This window comes from Amblyomma americanum, chromosome 10 (assembly GCF_052857255.1).
Source record: "Amblyomma americanum isolate KBUSLIRL-KWMA chromosome 10, ASM5285725v1, whole genome shotgun sequence".
In the NCBI taxonomy this organism is placed as follows: domain Eukaryota; kingdom Metazoa; phylum Arthropoda; class Arachnida; order Ixodida; family Ixodidae; genus Amblyomma; species Amblyomma americanum.
The window spans coordinates 53,121,913-53,147,066 of record NC_135506.1 but is presented as its reverse complement, the minus strand read 5'-3'; the positions used below and the strand labels follow the sequence as shown (position 1 = coordinate 53,147,066).

General features: G+C 47.3%; 1 protein-coding gene across 1 annotated transcript in view; it reads left to right on the top strand.

The window, feature by feature from the left end:
- LOC144107127 (ATP-binding cassette sub-family C member 4-like) overlaps positions 1 to 25,154 on the top strand; it is a 75,987-nt gene that overhangs the window by 39,807 nt on the left and 11,026 nt on the right. The window contains 12 exon segments of the mRNA XM_077640117.1: positions 8,131 to 8,287; positions 9,607 to 9,864; positions 10,501 to 10,704; positions 11,304 to 11,450; positions 13,472 to 13,565; positions 15,563 to 15,756; positions 17,085 to 17,261; positions 20,094 to 20,261; positions 20,724 to 20,911; positions 21,747 to 21,822; positions 22,695 to 22,911; positions 23,333 to 23,643. Coding sequence (XP_077496243.1) covers positions 8,131 to 8,287; positions 9,607 to 9,864; positions 10,501 to 10,704; positions 11,304 to 11,450; positions 13,472 to 13,565; positions 15,563 to 15,756; positions 17,085 to 17,261; positions 20,094 to 20,261; positions 20,724 to 20,911; positions 21,747 to 21,822; positions 22,695 to 22,911; positions 23,333 to 23,643 — 2,191 coding nt within the window.

Below are 25,154 nucleotides of genomic sequence, written 5' to 3'. Positions count from 1 at the left end.
ATTCAGTGGATTTAATTTCGAATATATGTGTATGAGAATTACCTAGGAACATCACATTAACTTCGCAGTGCCTGAGGGCGGTAAATAAATACTAACTGAAGACACAGTGCACGAAGGACGGGACAAGAAAGAGACAAACACAGTTTGTGCCATCAGTTAGTACCATGTACCGACTAGCCCAGGCAAACACCCTATGCGGTAAATAAGTACCTGTTTCGAAGATGTACGAGAAGTCAAGATGACTGAACGGTATGAATATATTCAACGTGGTATCGAAACAGATATAAACAAATTGGTTGTGAAATATGCGCGCGTGTTCCAAGTGATACTGGCCTTATTTTGGTGAGTCTCATTTTCCTAGTAACAACTGATGCACGAAATTCACCGCGGACCGTTACACAGAAGCTCAAAGCACATAGTTTCAGTAATGCCTACATCTCTTATTGTCACAACTTTTATAACAGAAGACGCATTCCGAGCCACGAGCGCTCTTGATTTATTTTTAAGGTGTAATCCTGACCTCTTCTCAGATAGACTTCCTTTGGGCATCATTTCAGATTGTGAGATTGTTACGTATTGACCGGAAGCATTAGAAGTGGTATTTTGTGGGTGTCGCCTTTTAGACAGGCCTACTTCGGTCCGTGCCGATTGGCTCCAGTCCAAGGCTTCTGGAGCTCGAGCCAATCGGCATGGACAGCAGTAGGCCTGTACAAAAAAAAGCAGCACCCGCAAAATGCCATTCCAGGTTTCGTTCTATAGAAATAAAAACAAATAATAAAGAAATCAAGTGTTAAAACAAAGATAACTTTAACAGAGTCAACTGAGAATCAAATCGTTTTGCTGTCCACTTTTTGATTGAGTATTCCTCGCTGTCCATTTAACACGACTATCACGTTTTTTAAAAAAATACGCTCATTATAATTAACGCATTCGCGCCGGTCATGCCCATGGCACACAGAAAGAATGTGTATTGGATAAATTGGGGTTTTGGATGCTTGAATAATTCAAAAATGCGATTGCACCGACAGGCAACTAAATATCGGTATTCGAGCTGGAGGGAAAGGTAAAATGAATCCATAAATATTATCACTGACTACACAAAACTTCCCGCCATAATTTTCTTACTTAAGATCGTCTATGCTAAAAAACAACCCTAAAAAATTTTGGTGCGCGTTGAATGCTAGTACTCAGTGCAACGTGATGCGTAATGATGCCAATGACCTGCTAATTACTGTAAATAAATGAGATCACGTTCTTAACGACACCTTTACACCAGAAGACATTATCTCCTAGCACAACAAAAAAATTACACGACATTTTCATGCCTGAAATAATCATGACCGCAACTATTTCGCGCTTTTAAATGTCTCTGAAAATTTGGCAGCTCGTATATTCTAGATTCTCATAATACCACATCTACATATACATTACAAACCATTATCTGCACTATATCACGTTTGTTCTCGCAGTCATCATCTTTTGGTTGAATTCTACATGAACAACGGGCTGCAAAAACTGTACTTTTTGTTAAATCCACTGATCGCATCTCTCCTGCCAAATACCACTCATCTCATTAGCCATGATTTGCACACGTCTTTTGCATGTCACCAGTAATAATAATAATTGGTTTTTTGGGGGAAAGGAAATGGCGCAGTATCTGTCTCTATATCGTTGGACACCTGAACCGTGGCGCCGTAAGGGAAGGGATAAAGGAGGGAGTGAAAGAAGAAAGGAAGAAGAGGTGCCGTAGTGGGGGGGCGGTGGACGCCGTCGTGGATGCTGACGTGTTCTTGCTGGTGCTTGGCTTCGAGCTCAACTGTGGTTCCCTGGTGGTGCCTACGTGGTCATCTCTGGTGAGGCCGTTCTCTGTGGGGGATTTGGCCAGGTCTCAGGTTAGGTCTGTAGGCCAGGTTAATGTGCATTTGAGGGTGCGTTTGGCTTAGGTATGTCGCTGACCTCCCCGGGTGGAGGGACGGCAACCTGGTTTGCCAGCTTGCCCACCCAAAGCTTGCCGCTAGAAAATTTTCGTAAAAATGGAATTGACATCATCCCTGTGGCTTTCGTGCCGATCGGTGAGGGAACGATCAAGATGAAAAGCCCCAAGGTCCTTCAGCAGGAGCTAAGATCTCTCACTACCCACTACCTCCAGATCTCTGAGGTGCGACCGTTCGGCCGGAGAGGCATTGTTTGCAGGTCCGCTGACATTGATTGTGTCACGGACCTGCTCCAGTGCAAAATATTTCAGTCCTTAGCGGTTAAAGCCTTCATCCCGGAACAGCTCGCATGTTCCAAAGGCATTGTTCGTGGCGTGGACCCAGCATCTTCCCCGCAGGATATACTGAAGGAGTTTCAGGATGCAGGTGTGGGGGTTCTTTCTGTCTACCGGTGCAGTAGAGAATTCAATGGTGTGCGTGTTGCGACAGAGTCAGTTATCACTACGTTTGCTGGTTCCTCCTGTCCTTCTGAACTCAAGGTTTGGCCGATAGTGTATCGTGTGGACCCTCTGCAGCCCCGTCCTCTTCAGTGCAACAACTGTTGGCGTTTCGGTCACAGTGGTAAAGCGTGTAAGTCGGCGACCCGCTGCCGGGTTTGTGGAGAAGGGCATTCAGATGACAGCTGCACCTCTGATCAGCCCCAGTGTTGCCTATGCAAGGGCAACCACTCAGCTGATGATGTCAACTGCTCGAAACGAGCCGACGAACAAAGCCTGCTCGATATCATTCAAGCGAAACGATGTTCGAGAGCAGATGCTTATGCACTTCTGGATCGGAGGGGTAATACATATGCCAGCCGTGCGCGAAGCTCTGTTGCTGATATACCGTCAAGTTTGACTACTTCAATAGTGTCCTCAGTAGAACAGGCTCTTTCTGTGGTGGTCGAGCGAATGCTGGGCAGTTTCACCGAGGCTCTATCTCAACTTGTTGCTGGCCAATCTCTGCCTACTGAATCACATGTTTCGGCGGCTACGCCGGCATCACTCCCGAGTGCTGCTAGTAAGAATCCTTCCATGTCGCCTCCTACCGTGCCCCAAGTACCGCCTGCCAACAGCGCTCCTGACAGTGTCGCTCACGTAGATCCTTGTAGTATGGACGTTGAAATGCTCACCACTTCCCAGAAGCGTCGAGCTTCTTCCTCACCCTCGAAGTCAGCTGTTCCGCAAGTCAAAGCAAAGAAAGGACCCCCCAAATTAATTCCCCAGACTGATGTGCTGAAGGAGGCTGTTGATGCCTCTTTAACCAGTCGATAATCATGGCGGGTCTAAAAGTTATGCAGTGGAATTGTCGCTCCGTACTTTCTTCTTTACCGGATCTTGAATTACTTCTTCATAAACATAATCCAGATATTGTGATTTTACAAGAAACGTGGCTCTCACCACTTAAATCATTCACATTTAAAAAATTTCGTGTTTTCAGGGTAGATCGCGTTAATGGCAGGGGTGGTGGGTTAATAACTATGATCTCTACGAAAATATGTCACCGGGCATCAATCTCGCAGACGGTTATGCGCCCTGACTGTGAGTTGTTGGCGGTTGAAATCTCCCTTCCACAGTGCGCCAAAGTCACTATTGCTAACGTCTACTTCCCAATCGGTGTTCACAGGACAGACTGTTTGGACACCTTACTGAGCGGCGCAAACAGCACAGTCATCGCAGGAGATTTTAATTCGCACCACAGTGCCTGGGATAGTCGCTCTGACTCCTGCGGCCAGCTTCTGTGGTCCTGGATGTCAATGAATGCAGTGCGCTGCTGTAATTCCGGAGCAGTAACCTTTATGCGTGGAGGATCCCGTTCAATCATAGATTTAACATTAGCATCTCGTGGGGTTGGCGTATCTGCATGGTCAACTGAAGAATCAGGTACATCTAGTGACCACTTTCCAATAACCTTTTCTATTATATCCTCGCCTATCAGAAAAGGTGGTGCAACCATGAAATTTCTAAACCACATTATGTACAAAAAATTGATATCTGCCTCACTCCCCTCCATAGTTAGCTCAGGTCGAGCACAAAGAGCTCAGCGGACAATTACCTTTCTGCAAGATGCTGCTGAGAGTTCTGTATTCTCGGTGTGCACTACTGCTCCTGCCAGACAGCCGTCTCCTTGGTGGACGGAGGAGTGCGAGAAAGCTTATCGTCGTAGAAAAGCAGCCTGGAAAAGCCTTTCCTATAATCAGAGCCCAGCTAATTGGATAAATTATAAGTTCTTCTCTGCATGTTTCAAACGAACTGTTAAAAAGGCAAAGGAGGATTATAATCAAAATTTAAACACGTATCTCTCAAAACCCCAGAATAAGAAGGCTCTCTACAGATTCATGGCGCAGAATAACAGCTCTCCGGCCTCCAATCGCATAAGGTCAATGGTAATGTCTCCGCAGGAGGCTAAGCAAAACCTTGAACGCATCGCGCAGGGGCTGGCCTTACGTTTCCAGGTACAGAAAGCAGAACCTTTGCACACTCTCACCCCCAGCTCGGACTATCCTGAGGTCGACGTGTCGGAGCTCCTGCAAATTGTTTCCTCGATGCACTCTGCTGCTCCGGGATCTGACGGGATTACTGTGGGCATGTTAAAGATTTTAGCGCACGACTTTCCAACTCACCTTCTAGATATTGTAAATGCGTCATTGGAAACCTCTTGGATTCCTCACAGTTGGAAAATTGCGAAAATAATTTTACTTTTAAAAAATGCAGACAATGGATTTCAATTAGACAATATTCGGCCGATTGCTTTAACCTCAAATTTAGTAAAGCTAATAGAAAGAGTAGTACACAGTCGCCTCACAAAGCATGTTCATCATATTAACGGCCTCAGCCCCGCACAGATTGGCTTTCGTCGCGGTTGTTCCATATGGTCCGCGCATGTGGATCTCGAGAGCCGAATACGACTCTCAATGCGCCAGAGAGAAGTTTCGGCCTTGGTGACGCTTGACGTTGCGAAGGCCTATGACAGCGTGGAGCACACAGTCCTCATTAACAAGCTTGCTCAACTACAACCACCGCATTACCTCTACGCCTGGATTTGTGAATTTCTAAAAGATAGATTTTTCTTCTGTACAGACGGATCTTTTTGTTCTAATACCTATGGTCAATCAAGAGGTGTGCCGCAAGGCTCTGTTCTTTCTCCGCTGCTTTTCAACATATTAGTTCGGGACATCCCCATTCATCCTAACGTTACAGTTTATGTATACGCAGATGATATAGCTTTTTTCGCATCAGCAAATGATATTCATGTGCTCTACGGGTATTTGCAGGCATATCTGAATGCTCTTGAAGTCTGGTTGGACCAAATCAATTTATCTCTTAATGTCAGCAAATGCGGCGTGCTGGTATTTCCACCCGACGCTCCTATGTACATCTCGCTAGCCTACCGCTCCACTCCAATTCCGCAGGTGGAGTCGGTTAAATACCTAGGTGTTACTTATGACCAAAATTTGGACTGGCGACACCATATTAAAAATAATGTTATTAAAGGGGAACGTGCACTGGGCCGTTTGACCCGAGTTGGCAATAAAAAGTTTGGCATGCGTCGTGACACGCTACTGTTGCTCTATAAGGCTTATATGAGACCGATTCTGGAATTTGGTTGCCCCTTGTTCTCTGGTAGCGCGAACTACAAGCTGCAGCCATTAGCCATACTGGAAAGACGTGCCCTACGGCTATGCCTCGGGCTCCCAAAATCAGCTTCCAACGCTGTCCTTTATCTGGAAGCGCGTATCCCCAACCTCTATTCCCGCTTCCAACTTCTAACAGTGCGTACTTTCCTCAAGTCTTTTGACCCGGCCCCAGGCGTTAGTGTTCCAATTTTTGTATCCCAACCACACCTTTTTTTGACTAATCACTGGCCACGTTATCAGCTTCCGCAAGTTAGGTTCACGCAGAATCTGTTAGCTCCGCTTCAGGTTGATCTGATCTCCTTGCAACGAGTTGCTGACACGCAGGCTGATCCCGTCTTCTATTACGACTTTATTTTCCCGTCCCATGCGAAGCATATGCCCGCACATACCCTAAATGGTCTTCTTTCTGAACACCTACAGAATTTTCCACATCATACTGTTCTCTCCACTGATGCCTCCGGCAGCTGTGAGAAGGCGGCGATTGGCATATATTCGCAGGATCTAGATTGGAGCTACTCCGTTCGTATCCCTGATTATACTCCTATATTCTTCGCAGAGTTTTTGGCCATTGGTTTGGCTCTTCTCAAAATTCCCAGACATGTCGCACGGGTTCTTATTCTCACAGACTGCCTTTCAGTTATTGTCTCTCTCCAAAATTCGGAAAAATCTTTCTTGACTCGTTCACTTAGGTTTTTTGTTCCGAGCACAGTGCGCGAGATCCGTTTGGTCTGGGTACCTGGGCATTCAGGCGTCTATTTTAACGAGGTGGCTGATTTATTGGCAAGGTCAGCTCTCAGCGCACCTGTAATATATCCCGTCCCTCACCTCATTCTGTTAGCAGCTTCACGTTTCCAGCGGTTCCAACATATTTCAGCCACTTTGAGTGATCCGTTGCTGAATACCGTGGACTTTCAACACCTAAAGTACCCATGGAATATCCGGTGGTGTAAGTCAAGGCTTTGTGAAGTGTCCATGACGCTCCTGCGATGTAGAATCCCTCACTTAAACTTGTACTTATGCAGGTGCGGGTTCGCTGCGACAAACCTTTGTGTATCATGTGGGCAAGTTGAATCAATCGATCATTTTCTCCTCTCTTGCCGGCGGTTCGCGGTTCAGAGAAAGCAATATCTGGAGGTTCCTCTTTCGAGACTAGGACTGCCTCTGTCTCTTACAGTTCTTCTATCGTTCGGTGCGAGTGCCAAGGGATTCCCGTTAAGCAGTGTATGCGGCTACCTTCACGATTACATAAGTGCAACTAATCGATTATCCTGTTAGCTATACACAAAATTCTTTCGCATGTCCAAAAAGGCTAGATTGATTCTATTCCGGATGACTCATACCTCTTGAATTCATTTTATTTTTCCCAATTTTTTTTTTTATCTTGATTCAGTCTTCTGACGTTTCCTTCCCCGCGCAAATGCTTCATTGGCATTCTACCCTATACCTTGGCCAATCCCCCCACGTGGGTATGTGCCATATTACTTGAGGAGAAGAAGAAGAAGAAGAAGGGCTCCGGAAGAATTTCGACCACCTGGGGATCTTTAACGTGCACTGACATCGCACAGCACACGGGCGCTTAGCGTTTTTCCTCCATAAAAACGCAGCCGCCGTGGTCGGGTTCGAACCCGGGAACTCCGGATCAGTAGCCGAGCACCCTACCACTGAGCCACCGCGGCGGGTTGCATGCCACCAGTAACAAAATATGCATCTTCCTAGAAGTAGATAACAGAATTTTAAAGTGCCTGCACAGCTTCCGCAAGGGTTTTTCGTGATACTCAACTTCAAGGGTTTACTAATGACTAGCGGTCATAAATAAATACTGCGGGTTCAGCTACTTTTCTTAGCCAATAAAAACAGCACACTGTAAACACTTAGCACGAAAAATATAACACGGAAAAAGATGTGCTTGTTAACAGTTTCTGATATTTTTTCTCTCACGTATCTTTATATTATGTAATGGTGTGATGTATAACTGGGTTCGTTATATATGAGAGTTGTGCTTGTCGCCGTGTAGCTTGTAGGAGACGGTGCTCTTCCCGAATGTTCGAAACACCATTCTATTTTTTTTTTACTGATAGAAAGCTTCATTTCAATTTATATGGAGTTCTTCATGCTCATCTTCATGACGACGCTGTGAAGACCCTGGAAGGAATAATAATAATAATTGGTTTTGGGGGGGAAAGGAAATGGCGCAGTATCTGTCTCATATATCGTTCGACACCTGAACCGCGCCGTAAGGGAAGGGATAAGGAGGGAGTGAAAGAAGAAAGGAAGAATGAGGTGCCGTAGTGGAGGGCTCCGGAATAATTTCGACCACCTGGGGATCTTTAACGTGCATTGACATCGCACAGCACACGGGCGCCTTAGCGTTTTTCCTCCATAAAAACCGTTGGAATATTCAATACATTCGAGATCATTCATTTATTCATTAACTGACCTCTTCTCACGTTCATTTTTGCTCGTCATCATTTGCTATTTATCGTTTTGCTGTGTTTCTCTGCCTCACCCTCCACTTACTAGGCGGCTGGTCGAGGGCGGCGAGGAGGTGACGGTGACCACATGGCTTTTCGTCTCGGCCTGCATCGCCGACACGCTGCTGGCCTGCTACCAGATGCATACCTGCTTCCGCTTTGCCAACCGCGTCCGGTGCCTCCTCCTGGGCGCCATCTTCAGGAAGGTGAGCGGGAGCCCATTCACTTGACTGTCCGGAACCGCACCCAAGTTGACCACGTGGTTGGTCACGTGGTCGGTCACGTGGTGCGGAGCAGCTGCTGGCGGCGCGGCGCCGTGGCTGGTCACGTGGTTCATCGCGCGGTTGGTCACGTGACCAGTTACCTGGTTGGCAACGTGGTGCGGTTTCCAGAGGATGCGCAGACCGACGATGCGCGCGCGGCGGCGGCGGCTCCGGCGCGCCAGTTGTGCGCCGTGTGACGTCACAGATCCTCGCGCATGCGCAGCACGGATCTCCAGGAGCCACGCGAAACTGCTCAACCTCGGCCGGTGTAGCTCATGCTACGAAAGTATAACACCGCAGTTGTCGTTGATCGAACTCGCGTTCAGCGCAATGTTCAATATATTGGACGGCGCCGCTCCCCTGAAAGTGGTGCTTATGTCAGCGCTCTCAGATAACTGTTCGCATACAGACATAACAACTAGCTTAAAAGGCACAGACAGGAAACTGCAGCACACATGCTAGTTCCCGGTCCTTCGGTCACTTGTGCTCATTTTCAGCGCCGCATCGTTACCATGCTGTGAGGCCAAGCTAACAAGGCCTAGCAGCGGGCTTTGCTTGGCGGGCTGCGCCGGCACAGGCTTCGCGGGGACCAGCTACACATTGAATTTAATGCGTTAATTTATAGTGCACTGGGAACAGGATTCGACATTTTATGATAGGCAGCTTGTTTCAGTGCACCGTTGGCTGCGGCTTCGATGCGAAGCAGGTTAGGCCTAGCAATGCATAACTACAGCGGTAGGGTGGCTAGGCAGCCCTACCGCTTCTTACGCCGCTGTATACCTAAATACTGAACACTTACCTCCATCCCTGCTTAGATCCTGTAGGAAATGTAATGAGCAGCTGTATTTGCATCCTGAAAGCCCATATCGTATTTCAAGTATCAACCGTCGAAAAGCGCCCTTGTGTTGTGCAATGTTAGCGCACGTTAAAGAGCCCCAGGTTGGCTCACTAATCTGGAGCCCTTCACTACGGCGTCCTTCGTTGCCATGGCATGTCGATTTGGGACGGCAGAACCCACAATTCACTTCAGGCTGGGTAACATGACTTATGCGGCAGAAAAATGTCGCTAAATGTCGCCCGCCATGGCGTCTTTCTCACTGTAAAGAAGCACCTGCTGTGGCGACATCGTCGATGTGAGTTATCAAGAGCGGAGCTGTGGCGTCCCCAACAGTTGCCCTCCTGAACGTACGTCACTATGGTAGCGCTTGTGCGGGTCCCGACAGTCGCCAATCTTTCAAGCCGTGTTCCTATCCTCTTCGCAGATGGTGCGGCTCTCCCCCCGTGCGCTGTCCAGGAACTCTTCCGGTTACGTGCTCGCCCTTCTGGGCGGTGACTGCCTGCAGATCTGCATTGCGTGCACACAGTTCCCGCTGCCCATGACTGGCACATTTCTCCTCCCGGTCATCATCTATCTCATCGGGCTGCGTGTGGGCGCGGTAGCTGCGCTCATCACCAGCATCTGGCCCGTAGTGGCACTGGTGCTCGTCTGGCCAGCAGCCGTGGTCCAGGACCGGCTCTGGGTGAGGGTTGTCTAAGGAATGCCGGTTTACGCATGTAAAAATCCATCTCAACCAGTTTGTATTCAATTTTAAACTTTATTCTTGTTTTCGGATTGGATGTATTGGGTACTCTCTGTCAGAACATTTTTGTTTTCATTAAACATAGTTCAGGCCCCGGCAAGCGCCTTAAGGCTTTTTGCCTTACCTCCTAAAATACCGTTTTCCACAAGATGTTGGATAAATTGACATCTTTAAAACGGCTTAATGAACATGCGCATGCACAGAGAGAAGCAGAGGCTGAGGTAAAGAAGGATAAGTATCTTGTTATCCATCTAGTAAGCACCCAAAATTGTTCTGTGTGCAGCAACCTTGCACACACAGATGGACAATCTGGGGGTATACCGTTACTTTTTTAGCCTTAGCATAGCGTACTAAGAAAGAATTTCTTGTGAAAATTGTTTTTGCTTGACATAATGAACAGTGTCCGTTGCAGGCTCATTCTTAAACATTGCTCATAGAGTATGTTTGGGGAGCAGGAGTCTGTTAAGTTGCTTCTGTAATAGTGTGCCTAGGCCAGTCTGAAAAAAAACACGATATCACCGCTTGTGAAATTATGGCAGTGAAGGAGCAGGGTAGCAATCGGCATTGTTTTCGTAGGACAACGTGCTTAGCCTCCGCGACGAGCGGCTCAAGCAGACCTCGGACCTGCTCTCGTCGGTGCGCCTGGTGAAGATGTACGCTTGGGAGGAGGCCTTCTCTGCGGCCATCAGCCGTCTGCGCGCCAAGGAAGAGGAGGCCAGCCACAGAGTCAACGTGCTGGACGGCCTCATCGACTCCGTGTACACCTCTTCAGCCTCGATGGTGCGTGCGCTCATTTCCGATGAAGAGTAACGATTATTAGCGTTGCTATTGAGTATGACTTTGAGGAATACTTTGGATTCGGCTAGCTTGTGAATCACAGTACGGCAGAGCAGCAGCAAACACACAGCACGGAACAAGTAGCACAGAGGAAGCGGTGTTAGTTCCCTGTTTCTGTGTGCCTTCTGTGCATGTGTTCTTCTAGCGACCTGTTCTGCTCGGCGTGAGTGTTTCATCATTCCTTTTCAACTCGCTGAGAAACTGCCTGGGGGCGAGTGAAGCAGCTGTTCTGGTAGTGCAAAAGCTATAGGTATGGAGTGGGAAGGAGGAATACAAATTCCCAACAAAGACGATGATTTCATGTAGAAAACAGGAACGTCACGAGAAATGGTCGTTACGGTAAACCCCCAGTTAACACTACTCTTGTTAACGCTGCACAAAACACGCGCAAGCTGAATTAGTTGTCAGAAATTCCAAACTCAATCCAAAGGTCGCAAAATACTTTCCGTTGGCGCCGTTTTAAATTTCGCTTCACTATTTCATCTTCTCTCACTCATATGTGTGCGTTATCTTGCTGCTGCATCCCTCCCATGCCTTTGCAGATGGCCATCCTGCTGTTCTCAGCGGTGGCGTTCCTGGGCGACGCGTCGCTGCTCACGCCAGCCGTGTCCTTCTGCTGCTTGTACCTCATCTCGGCCACAGATCTCGTCACTAGCTCTACATCTCAGCTGTTGCGTAGCCGCAGCGTTGTGAGTGCCTTCTACCCATGAAAACCACGCTCCTCGGCAACATTGTGTTTAACCCGATCAGCTGAAGCCCGCAGCTAAACTAAGTTGCAGTCCGCGAAAAAAAAATTTGCTGTAGTTCAACCAGGATCAACCTAGTAAGACAGCTAAAGGTCTGTTAAGCATGGTTAGACGTGGTTTAGCTTTCATTAAACTTTATTGCATGTCAGTGACTTGGCTTAAACAGCGAAGATCAACCTTTGTCCTTAAAGTTTCGAGACTGATTTATTTTCTTCTCTAGAAATAATTCCCCAAAACAAATGTTGGTGCGTATGCGTAGCGCCATCTTTTCGGGCTAACCTTAGCTATTTATGTTAATTGCTGTGGCAGCGGCTAGATGGTACTACATGTAGAAAAATACGTTGTTGCTAGTCGTTTGTGCATTCTACAGTGAATGAATCTGGAGATATGTACGTCCATCTCGAACAGCGTGTAAGCATAAAGTTCTGTGTGAAGCCTGGCAAGACAGCCCCACAGATGCACGAGCTCCTTCGTGACGCTTACAGCAAGGAGACACTATCGCGAGCTCGAGTTTTCGAATGACACAAGAGGTTCGTTTCGGGGAGAACTTCGGTGGAAGACAACACAAGGCAGGGGCGCCCTTCAACCTCACAGAATGAAAACAACGTGGCTCGGATCAGGGAATTTGTACAGCAAGATCACACCATTACAGTCCGCATGCTATCAGATGCTCTCTACATTAGTAAGACAACATGCCGCCAAAGTTTACGTGCGAACTTGGGGGAACGAAAGATGAACGCCAGATTTCTGCTGAACTCCCTAACACCGGACCAGAAGGACACGCTGGCATTAGTGAGCGCTGATTTCCTCCGCGAGGGAAAGATGCTGCATTCGTCGACAGCATCATTTCTTAAGACGAAACATGGCGGTTTCCTCAAACAAAGAGGCAGAGTGCCGAATGGGAGTCCACGAGCTCTCTGACGTCGAGAAAGGTGCGGCGACAGGAGGCCAAAGCAAAGACGATGCTGATAGTTTTTTCGATGCCAGAGGTGTCCTACACAACGACTTCGTCAAACAAGGGCAGACGGTAAATAAGGAGTTTGATATCCGCGGGCTCCAACACATGCGTGATGCACTGCGACGCCGTTGCCCTGACTTACAGGCATCTGGACAATTGAGCCTTCTCCACGATAATGCAAGGCTGCACACTGCTCTCAGCGTGACAAAATTTCTCTCCAAGCGCAGCATTACTGTGCTTCCCCATCCGCCATACTCGCAAGACCTCTCCCCATGCGGTTTTTCGTGCTTCCTTGTGTGAAGAGAGCCACAAAATGTCGCTGGCTGGGGAGGGTGGAGGCCATCCAAGACGCCACGACAAAGTTGCTGGCAGCCTTGCCAAAAATACAGTTTTCCAACTGTTTGCAACACCTCAAGAAGCATTGGAAGCTGTGTATATATAGACTGCAAGAGAGACTATTTCGAAGGGGTGCCGCACAAATGATTTCAATGTTAAACGATTTTTTAATGGACTAAGTCTCGGAACTGTACGGACAACGGTACATCTTCGGAACAGCAGTTCCAACACGTTGCTCATCCATAGCTTTCTGTGACGGTGAGCACAAGCCATATGCTTTTACATAGGGAATGGCGTAGTACGCAATTTCCGCCAGTTTCGAGAGTGCCGTCGGCTCCGCATACGCAGCTGTGGAGAGGCGTAGCGAGTCACGTGATGCGATAATTGCGAGGCGAGCGAGCGCCGTCGGCTCAACGCGCACAGCTGCGGCGAGGCATGACGAGTGACGTGGCATGACGCCAGAGCTACGCCTCCGCTCCTCCTGGTTTGAAGGTCAAATTTCATAGCCACATGACCTTCAGATTTGTACGGGAGAAGTAGAGCTTTCTCTCTAAAATTGCAACTGAAAAGTCTCGCTTCCTTAGCGTGTTTATGTTGTGCACCTAATACACTATCTCCTCATATTAAGAGATCTTGTGGGTTTAGTTAGTGAGACCTTCTGTTCGCGCAGGTCGGCTTGGCGATGCTCCGGTACTGCGCATTCTTCAGTGAGGAGGAACACCAGGAGAGGCCGCCATGCTTCCTGGAAACTAAGGCCTCCAAAGGTCAGTCGGAAGAGACGTCAGCTGCATTTATTATCGCGTATCACGAGTTTTTCCTTTCGCCTCAACTACGTTCACTTAGTTTTATAATTCCTTTGTTTTTTTAGTGTCGTGCTGTATATTATAGGCATTAATCGTTGGTTTGCTCATAACAGTATGTTGAGGAGTTGGAGTTACCATCAAGGGGATTCACCGCAGTTTGCCTGTCGCCCATCAATGCCCACACCCATCAGCTGGAAGCTTTTTCTTGTAGTTTCAAAGTTCAATGTAGCGCCGATATTTACGCACCATCAGCAGCGCTATTTGGCAGCATTTGTTTTGAGCAATTTGTGTGTTGTCAATCAAGGAGAATGTACACTGAGCAACAAAAGTGAAAATATATGAAAGCGTGTATTTTTGCGCACTTTTGTTGGCGCCATCGGCGTCGACCGCCGCATAATATATTTGCTCCCCTACTCTCTTTCCCAATACTAGGCTACTGAACCATTCTGATTCGAGTAAAAAGAGCCAGTCAGCCCATATTTATTTCAGAGACCTGGCAGGCATTATCATCTCTGTATGCTGTCTCCTAATATCGCTATGAAGCAACGGGAGGTCTGTTCGGTTCAACAATATTCTTCTTATTTGGCTGCCACCGGGATAACGCTGCGTTCCTAAAGGTAATTTTAAGTGTTTCCAGGATGTGTGGTACCTTTTATTTCAGTCTCTGTAGTGCTAGAGGCCTAAAGCATGCGAAAATCGGGAATGTGGAGGCTGCCGAAGCTATTTATTACGGTTGATAAAGGTGCGCAGCAGAGATGAAAAGAAAAACCCCTATAAATGCTTCGAAAGAAGTAAAACATGTTCGAAGTTGATTACAAATAATACAATGACATTGGCATCTGTAGAAATACAGCGCACATCTCTGGCCACTACTTTTGCGCTGCGGAGTAGAGCTGGCATTTTTTAACGCGGAGAAATCATCTAGGACACTTTTTCGAGCGCCCAGTACTTTAGTGCTTTTGAAATGCGTTATGTGCAGGTGAGTTTTCTTGGAAAGCGGATGGCTTTTAGTTACATGAATGCGCAAAGACGACTTTAGATTTATGTACTTCGCTTGCGGCGTTGCATTCCATCAGATATTCAGTTCCAGGCTGCTTCCTTGCCACTGACATGCGTGAAATATGTACTGCAGCGAAGTTAAAAGCATCGCAGTGCATTTCAGTTCACGTTATTACCATAAAGACAAAAATAGGCTTACATAAATGGGAAGCCACCATCAAAGCATCAACATAGCATCGTCGCAAGTTAGTAATAATTGTTTTTAAAATAGTGTAAAGTTCACTTTTTTTTAATAACGAAAGGAAAACATTAAGCACGGTACACATATGTAATATAAACAGCGGAAGGCACGGAGCAAAGGAATAACAAAATAAACAGCAAGCATTTAGTTTAAGTCTTGATCACAAAACTAAAGGCTCATTATTTATTTTAAGAGGCGAGAAATTTTCAGGGCTGTACAAGTCGAAACAGATAAAGAAAAATGCATAATATAACAGGTATCTAAAGCACAACATGTTACCATTCATGTGCATTATTTGTTGCGTGGGAGTCCGCTAACAGAAAAACACCACCCGCTACGTGTTTGTTTTTGCACATTCTACTTTTCTTGCAGGAAAAGTCCCTCACTGTGATGCTTTGCTTGCTTCCTATTATCTCCGTTGGAAGGCAGGTGGCGCAATCTGTAAATCATGTGATGCGGTTTCTAATGTGGTAGTGAGGAAAGCGAAGGGTGCAGCATAACGCTGTCTGCTGAATAATTATTATGCTTCACAGTGAGGTCAAAACTATCCAATGATTTCAGAATTTTACACAAGCAGTCGTAAGTCAACTTTTACGACACTGCCCTATTTTATGAAGTGATGATTTATTGGGCGCGAATTTGTATCGTTAACACGACGCCAATGCACCCTTGCACAGCCTCGGGTATCTCGGCGCAAGCCCTGCTTTCCCTTTTGCAGGCGAAGTGTTCATCGAGAAGTGCGACTTCAGTTGGGACTGCGACAAGGAGAGCTTCAGCCTCCGCGGTGTCTCGATGGAGATCGAGCCGGGCTCCTTGGTGGGCGTGGTCGGATTCGTGGGCGCCGGAAAGTCGTCGCTGCTCGCCGCCATCTTGGGGGACATGCAGCGGACCCGAGGATGGTTCGATGTCGGTGTGAGGGATGCGTCTTTCTTCGCAGAGAGAGAAAGTCCGTACTCGAGAGACTGTCTCTTAAGACGTAAATGACGGGATCGTGGCTGTGGTAGGTGGTCGGTAGTTGACTCGTGTCAAAACGCCCGTAGTTTTCGTTCAATAATGCAAGTAGTACACGTTATTAAACATGGTAATTGAAGTCTTTGAATGTAAGCAGGGTGAGCAATCCAGCTGCCCGAAAAGAAGGAGATATTGGATGAAAGTAGAGCTGTGCAGATTAAGTGGAACGTTTTTTTTTTTCAGCTCCGGAGAAGGCTTACTGGGTTGGTTTGACGTCAGGATATAATATACGTCGTGCCAACTTGGGATTCTAAGAGTGGCCTTGAAAAAAAATTCCAGTGAAGGAGAAATAGAAGCATCTTGGCGTTGCTGCGTTGAATAGCGGTCCTCTAGGGCCAATTAGCTGCTTTATTTGTTCGTGGGTATGGGGTATGATCTCCGCACGACTTGCTTCATGCGGACAATAAAAAGCAGTAGCTGCTGGAAGTAAAGATTCGGCCGAGTTGTTTTTACGACACTTGAAGTGCCATGGACAAGAGCAGTGAAATGGTTCTGGAAAAGAACTCTGGCACATTCCATGCAAGATTATTAGTGTTACAATACAAGGAAAACTTTTTCTTTCGGAAACATTGCAATCTCTTGTTTAACTGTTAATCAATACGAACTCTAGTAAACATTCGGAAGAGCAATTGAGAGGGCGCGCCGTACTCAGTGCGTGATAAAAGTCAATACCCATGACTAGCAACGCCTGTCACCTGCTTAACAAGGTGCCGATGAAATTATCTACCCTCACAGAACGCAAACCAAAACTTCTGATATTTTCTCGCGCTTTTGGAAATCGTAAACCCGCTATAAACTCTCGGATACAAGCTTGATATTCTTCAAACGCACTTCGATCGCTCAAGAACGTATTGAAATTTCGCAGTGGAAGGCGCGGACCATTATCTTCAACGATCACTTTCATACCAAAGATCATATTGTGATCTCAGTTTCGAAAGGTAATCAGCTGATGGGGACGAGCCCGCAGTCTATGATTTCGGTATCATTTCTGCATGAGTGCTGGCCCATGAGTCTTAGTTTTGCGCTTAGGATTCGAACACACTTTGACTGGTCAAAAAGGTCGAGCTCCGCAATAAGAGGCCTGAAGAAGTGAGTACAGGCGAACATCCCTATTAGGCTAGCCTCGTATTCTCGCAGTATTAACATTCCATTTAGAGGGGTAGAGGGTGAGAGCCGTAAAGCATATAGTGCCGCATTTTTCGCTCTTAATTATAAAAAGCTGTCTGCAGGGCAGGGTCGCGTACGCCGCACAGACTCCAAGCATCTACAACATGAGTGTTCGGGACAACATCGTCTTCGGCCTGAAGCTGGAGCCGCTCCGCTACCTGAACGTCCTCAAGGCGTGCGAGCTCCAGTCAGACCTCGCCTCCTTTCCCGCCGGAGACCTCACAGAAGTGGGCGAGAAGGTGCGTTAGCAGAGTTAGCCATGCATTTCGCGTCTCTCTACTTTCCTTGTTAAAAGAGCTTATTTGAAAGGGAACACTGCTTGACGCGGTATACACACAAACACTCAGTACAGTCCTAACCTCTGTGCTTCTCTGGATCTGTTTCAATCTCTGAGTGGTAACTTAAGGAAAAATGTGTCTAAAAGTTAGTTATAAATCCTGCAGTTGAGGAGTACTCTCCGTGCTTTCAGAACGGAGTGCACATCTTTTCACTATGTAGCTGCATCTCCATCAAACACTCACTCTCTTTACTCCACCACCTCTTCATATGTCATGTAGTCATTTTTCTATCTATATATATATACACGCTATTCTTCCAGCCTTCCTGTAAATTGGTTTGCCTGTCCTCGTCTACTTCAAAATTAAATCCCCAGAAACGATGCGTTTGCACATAAAGTTAAAATCTCAAATGCGACGTGTTTATTTAATCGTACGTGTGTTCGTGTATGCTTCAAATGTCCTACGGATCTTATCTACAGCTCGCATTCGATTATATTGCAAATGGGAACGTTAAACTCTCACGACCTTACTCGACCGGACACGTGATCGTGCCCGGCTCAATAATCTCAGAGCAATTTTATCGATCTCATGGACACACGATCTCAAATGCAAATATTGATTAGCCGGCACGCTATAGACAAGGTACTTACCAATTGCAGGCCGATGTAACGCTTGTGAATGCAGCGCCACCTGTACGTTACAGAACGGGATGAGAAAATCGAGCGTATACTCAGGCCACGTTCTCCCCGTAAAGCGTGCACCGCCACATCAATGCTGCATTGCAGTGAAGCTTCTAACCTCTGCTCCACGCTCATCATATGTTGAGTGCAGCCCGAAAACGAAACATAAATGAATGTAAAGCACAAATACGACCAGAACTAGCATCCAAGTTATTAACGCGGGAGCGTTAATGAGCTCGTAAGCCTGTAAAGCCGTTGTCGTCATTGTCGGCGTCACCACAGTGTAAGGCTGCCGCGCTCTGTCCTGTTGGTTTCTTCCTCGTCCTTTGTCTTTTTTGCGCGGTTTCAAGAAGCACTCTACTAAGGCTGCCGCGGCTCCGTCGCGTCGTTAGTGCACAAAAAAACCTTGCACAAGCTCTCCACTTCACGCGGAGGACGCCAGGAATGCTTTGAGTGAGTGTGACGTCATCATCCTTTCTTGAGGAAGCGGAGTCGAAAGTTTCCATTGCGCACGGAGGCCTCTAGGAGCAGTGTGGAGTGGTGTCGCCATGTAGATTGCATAAAGAGCGAGGCTTGTTTGCTTCTGACACATGTGTGCGATAAAGCCGGTAACGTCCGCTAGTGCAGGGCTTTCTTTTGAGCCTGCGCCTTCCCTGAATGCTGATGCGCCATCTACATCGAAGGTGCTCGACCAGAAGGAAACGCCACTGCGTTTCCCTGTTAACGCGAAGCTTAAGTGTCTCCAAAGTTTTTTTTTACTGCTCCTAATCTGTTTCCTTTTCGCCAGTGTTTCTTCTCGCGCTGCGCTTTATCTGTGTTTAGAACGAAAGAATTCGATCAAACAACTCTTCAGCTTCGATACTCCGATTCAACCTTTAAGAGACACGGAGGACGACTCCATCAAATGATTGTTCTCAGCAAAAAGTGACTATCTGGCCCTTTCTGGCCAAGTTGACAATTGTACAGCAGCAGAAGTTGCTTTTATTGGCGAGAAATTTTATTTAAAAAGTTCCAGCCACTCGATTCAAACTAGCGACGTCCGTACCAAAAAGGGCGGGTTTCCATCTTTTTAAAGTGAATGGCAATACAGCGTATAGCCTCTGAGACCCGAGACGAAATTCGTGTCGATGCTCGCATTTTACTTTCGAAATGGGCCTCTATTGGGGATATCTGTATTTCGTCTTTTTTGGTGTTTTCTAACCTTTTGAAGTTCCTTGTTGGATTAAAACGATCTTTTTATGATTGAACGCGGTAACTTTTGGATACAGGCCAACTCTGTTTATCCTCATTGTCTCTTTAAAGCAAAGTCATTCTTAACTTGTGAATCTTTAAAGATTTCATTATGAAAGCCTACGAGCGCACATGCCCATGCACTTGAGGCAAATAATTTTGGAACGCTGTAGTGAGAACGTCTTCTATTTGCGATGCGTCTTCTTCGTATCAGCAGCAAGCTAGTGTCCACGCCGTGGGCACGGTGGATCCTATCTGTTCATCTATAGAAAACAGGGGCCTTACCGTCGGATCAGTATGATTAATTTGATCAGTATTTAACGATTAGATCCCAGCATATTTAGGTCAAAGTGGTTCCTTGCCGGTTTCACATGACTGATAATGCCAAAAAAGTAGCCAACAGTGGGGCTTATGATAGCGCAGCTGTGTCCGACAGCCCTGTAACTTAGCGAATGTTGTGTAAACTAGACTTTTTGAGATTTCTCGCTGTACACAGAACATACAGTCTGGTTGCGTACAATAATTGCTTTTGTTTCTATGCTATTTGCTTCTATGAAAACCACGCATCATACTTATCTGTGTACAGTTCTGCTGAGTCGCGTGAAAAACACAAAATTAGCCGTTGAAATTAACGCTGTCTTCCTCGGCATAGAAATTACTAACAGCTTTGCCAGATTTAGTACTGACGCCTCTCCATTCTATGAGGACCTCGAATCCGAAGTAAGCATGAACCATGCCTGCCTGGATTATTTGGTTACACAACCTATATTATCAGGCGATGTTTTGAATATCAGAAACAGTAGTGACGCGACTTTTTCATTGCGATACTATCATACGAAAGTGGAGACTTCTGCCTTGCGATTCTGCGCTTTTGGCATCGCAGGGCACGACACTGAGTGGCGGCCAACGGCAGAGGGTGGCCCTGGCTCGCGCAGTGTACAGTGATTCGGACGTGTACCTGTTCGACGATCCACTGAGTGGCCTGGACGCCCAGGTTGCCGCAAGAGTGTTCAGACAGGTGATGGGACCCCAGGGCCTGCTACGCAGGAAGGTCAGTCTCGTTCGTTTAGCCTCTGACCTTCCGCCTACCCTGATCGTACTCTATACTGAAGGCCATAGATAAAACGAGAGTAGCCTTCGAGTTCAGCGAAACGAACGAGTTGAACTGTCGAGTTCATTTGTCTTTTCGCGCTCCTTCCAAAAGCGTTTTGGATAGAGCGGTCATTGTGACGGCGGCCGTAGGCGGCCGTTGTGGCATCCTTGCAAGCATTTCTACCCTTTTATTGGTCCTCTCTCAAAAATATACAAAACTGCATAAAAGAAACAAGGAGCCCGGACTAGTAACTCTTTGCTGGGCTTAAAGCCAATTCAAGATAAATTAAATGTAGCTAAATGCTGAAAGTAAAGAAAACACAAATTAGTAATTGTGCTGCTTATGAGGTGAACCATTGGAAGTAGAACTGCACAAGCATTCGGCCTTGTTACAAACTCCGCGTGTGTCCCGTTCGCCCAGACTCGCATCCTGGTCTGCAGCCAGGGCAACCTGCTGAGGCACGTCGAGCGGGTCCTGATGGTGCACGACAGGAAGGTGTGGAGCTTCCCGAACCTGGCCGCACTGCTGCAGGACCCCAATGCCCCCCGAACGTTGCGCATGGGTCAGACCCACAAGCCGGCTCCGGAAGAAGTGACGAAAAGCACAAGGTGGGTGTTTCGCAGGAGCTCAGTGGCTGGCAAAAATTGTTGCGGCAGCGTGCTGCGCCGAAGTTCATGCCTTTCTCCGAGTAATCATTCACGTTTCCCACTGCACTGTGCGCACTTAGATGTCGTTAACGTTCCCAGTATCCTGAGTAACACAAACCAGCCCTCTAAAAACGGAGCTAAAGTTTCCTGATTAGCAGCGATCCCTTAGGGGCGCTGGGTGTGTTGCCCACTCTTCCACCACAATTTTTCTGAAGCGCCACCACCCACCCGCTTCCCTACACTCTCCATAAGATTGGCCGCCTGGCCACGCACACAGATCACGGCTTTTTCACCAAACGGGATGGACCGCGACCTGCCATCTTGGACGAGGTCCGTGCTTTGAATTTCGTGCACCAGTGAGAGTGCAGGAAGCGTCAGCACTGAGTTGCCGCCGCCTCATCATGCGATTTGCGACCAATGACGGCTCGAGCCGGATCTTATTTTCACTAAGCTGTAGCCTTGTTTCTCCGACAATTCCTTTTCACCGCTAGCCCGCATCCTGTAATTTTCTTGCCCGTGGAGTGCTTTCGTTCATGACTCTACCTTGTTGTATAAGAGGAAAAGTCCGGCTTTCGGTCAGTAAAGCAAAAATTTGGGCGAGTTATTGTATGCATTCAATGTAGGCAAACATCGTCACAGTGGCGGGACATAGACAAGAGAAGGGGTTTTCATTTGCCAGCGTACCAATGTATTCGCTGGCCGCTGGCAACCACATGAAATGTGGTTTTCACGTTCGCCATACGCTAAGTTGCCTGCCATGATTTGACGCCTATTTCATTTATTTCTCCTTCCACAGAAAGGAACTCACAGACTCTGGGCGCCACATGGGCAGCGGCAGGGTTACCACCGACGAACGCGCCCTGTCTTCGATGGTGAAAAATTTCGTCATCACTGTACTTCCCGCTTTCTCGAACACCAACTTGTCTCCACTGTGTGAATTCGCCTAATGAAAGCTTCCATTTTTCTCACCTCTCGTTGAAATAGCAGCCCTGGTGTTGAAAAAACCTAACAAAGCTATATCTTTGTTCCTTTGGAGTATCATAGGTCAATCAAAAGTCTTTTATTTTTACCTGATATTTTGTTACCCTAATTTGAATTGCTTGCAAGTGCGAAACGCCCGAAGTAAACTGTACCCTGGCGCTTTCAATTGCAAAGGGTCCGAAAACGTAGTAAAGTGTCCTTCGCTTTTGTTCACAACTCATCTATCACTTTGTTTTGATAGAAATTGAGGGTGTACTGCATTTATTACTTGAAAATTGTAGATGATGGCCTCACTCTAACCTCAGGGAAACGCAGCGTAAAATAGAAAGCTTAGTAACTTGGGTCTTTCAATAATGGCTGACCTGAACTCAGCACGTTTTTATTTCACTCAAAAAAAAAAGCAGTGCGCTGCAGGAAGCGACGGAAATTTGCTTGTCATGATTTATAGTTTCAGTGATTAGTAGGCCGCTACGTTCCTCGAGGAATGTTTTTAACAAGTTCGGTTATCCGTGCAAGAACGGGCCGATGAAGTCGGATCCCGATGGACAGACTCCGTTGATGCATTGGTAAGTTCATTCAAATATTTTCGCGCTCTTACGTGAGTGCGTATCAAAGAAATGAGCGTCACGTCGACGGTTTAATACGCCCCTAGCAAGCCACCCTCGACTCAGTTGACGGATGGTGGGATCAGCTAGATTGCTTTCTTTCGTTTATCTCACTGCCCATCGCTTGGCCGACACGTGTTTCTCGCCCGCGAGTGCAGAGCTCCTTGGAGGTGGTTCGACGCCTGCTGAGCTTCGCGGGGCCCTGGAGCTGGGTGTCCATCCTGCTGTTCGTGGCATGTGCCGCGGCTGTGGCTGGCCAGCAGTTCCTCATCAGGGGCTGGACAGACGCTGTGGCGCAGAGGGGTGGCACTAAAGGCAGAAAAGGCGCGGACGAGGCCTGGGTGTCCGGTCTCGTCGTCGTCTCCCTGTGCGACGGTAGGCTCAATCTCCTCATGTCATTTACAGCGCTGCCTGTACGAGATACACTCCCCAGGATAAGTGGCAGTTGTTTGTGGCACACTATGAAGCACACAACTCAGTCTGTAGGAGCAGCGCAGGTAAGAAGACACACAAAGAAGGTGACACACACGAGCGCTCCTTCGTGTGTCTTAGATACGCTGCTCCTACAGAGATGCAATACCAACTAGCCCGCCACATCGCTTTTGTGAACACAACTATGAAACACGCTGCAGCATAGGCTGCGGAGTAACGTCAGCCACCTGGGGCTTTTTGAAGTGCAATGACAACCCTCAAGATGAAGCCGCCTTTGCATTTCGCTCCATAGCAGACGTTTAAGAGGTGGCGGTTTCTCCGCCCTTGTGCGTGTTGACTGCCAGCCCCGTTCCTCTGATTGCAGTGCTGTTCCGCTGCCTCGGTGTCTTGGTCATGGCCATGGGCAACCGGCGCCTGTCGCACCAGCTGCACGAGTCTATGCTGGCCCGGCTGCTGTCCAGCCCGACGTCCTTCTTCGACGCCACTCCACGTGGACGCATTGTGACACGCTTCTCGCTGGACCTGTACGCCGTCGACCTGAGGCTGTTCCTGAGCGGCAAGCAGTGCGTCCAGAACGTCCTCGTGGCCACGGCCAAGCTGTGTGTGGTCGCCAGCCAGGCTTCGGTCGTGGTCTTGGTAGGGGCCATCGGCGCCGTGGCCACGCTGGTCGCGTTGGTGAGTGAATGTCTAGCTGGTGCAATCTCAATCACGCATACACCCCAGAAGATTAGTAATATGCAGCCATGCATAGGCCCTTTAAATATCGCCATTGGACCTTGTCTTCTGCAAACTACAGTCGAGTAATATACCGGTTCTGGATCTTGTTTGCATCTGGGTCTAGACTGACCGACCATACGACGGATAGATATTTGAAATGGACAGCGCAAATGTTTCAGCTTTATCTAGTGTAGACATATCTAATTCCTGGCAACGGAACCACTGCGTAACGCGCTGGAGATAAAGGCAATAAGTGGGCTGGAACGTTTACTATTCTGTACTCACTATTAGTACAGTGTTAGAGGGCGCCAAAAGGAATCCATACAGAAAGACACTTTGCTTGTGCTTCAATTCCGGGCTGAAACACCTGGCGGTGAAGTCACACTGATACCCCTACAGATCTAATGTTCTACGGATTTAATTTTCCTTAATGCTAATCTTTCTCTATGTTGCACTTTGTACTGATAATGGCGTCACTAGACGGCCAGTAAAACAGGGGTAGTACGCCACGCATGAAACTGCTTCACGATAATGTTGTCACCGGAACAATGTTTGCTTATTGCGCTTCATAAAACAAACGAAATACTTTTCTGTGAAACGGTAGACTGGACCCCTTCTTTTAGGACCAGTAGTAGAATAATATACCGGTTGCGGGTCTCTCTTGTGCCTGCGCACTGTCTAGTAAGGTATATCACGTACCCGCGTGATGGGCAGGTATTTTAAACATTTAGTTCAATAATTTCAGCCTATTTTTCTTTCCGCGCCGTAAGATCATTATTACAACGAACCCGTGATGTGGCGCCACTAGGTGTCCCTTGTGTAAGTGCGCAAACGCGTTCCCAATTCTTGGCTCACGTTAATCGCAGTGTTAGAGGCAAGCAAGCTGTAAGGATACGAAAAGCCATAACGCCTTTGTATATCTATGCACACATGCAAGCAACATAAGGCGGCATAGTTCAAGCAGAAAAAAAACATAATTCCTGAAACTTATATGTATCAATCACAAAATATTATTCTATATGGATCGTTCGTGCAGAAAAAAACAAAACAAGACAGGGTATGTTTCTTACTCTACGTGGGAAAGTTATGATTTGGTACAGCGAGATCAGGCTTTCTGTCTTATATTTCAACTGCACAATGTAGGTGTTTTATTGCTCTTTTTGAGCCAATTATACTGCTGCTTGTATTATAGCATTGGTAAAAGAAAGAGAACTACTCCCGGGTTTTCCGCCTTCCTCAACGACGGACAAGTGTGAGCGATATTGCGCAGGCCGATGCAAAACACACGTTCCCACTGATGACTCTTTTTCATTTGTTTTTTTATTTTACCTCAGAGGACCAGTAAAAGGGTACAAGGGAGTAGCCGCTCTCTAGAGTGTGCCACTTATGGCCGCGCAGTTCATGTGACCTTTCCTTTGAATGGACGAAGTCATGGACATCCAGTGTGCAGTAGACATATTGCTCAATCC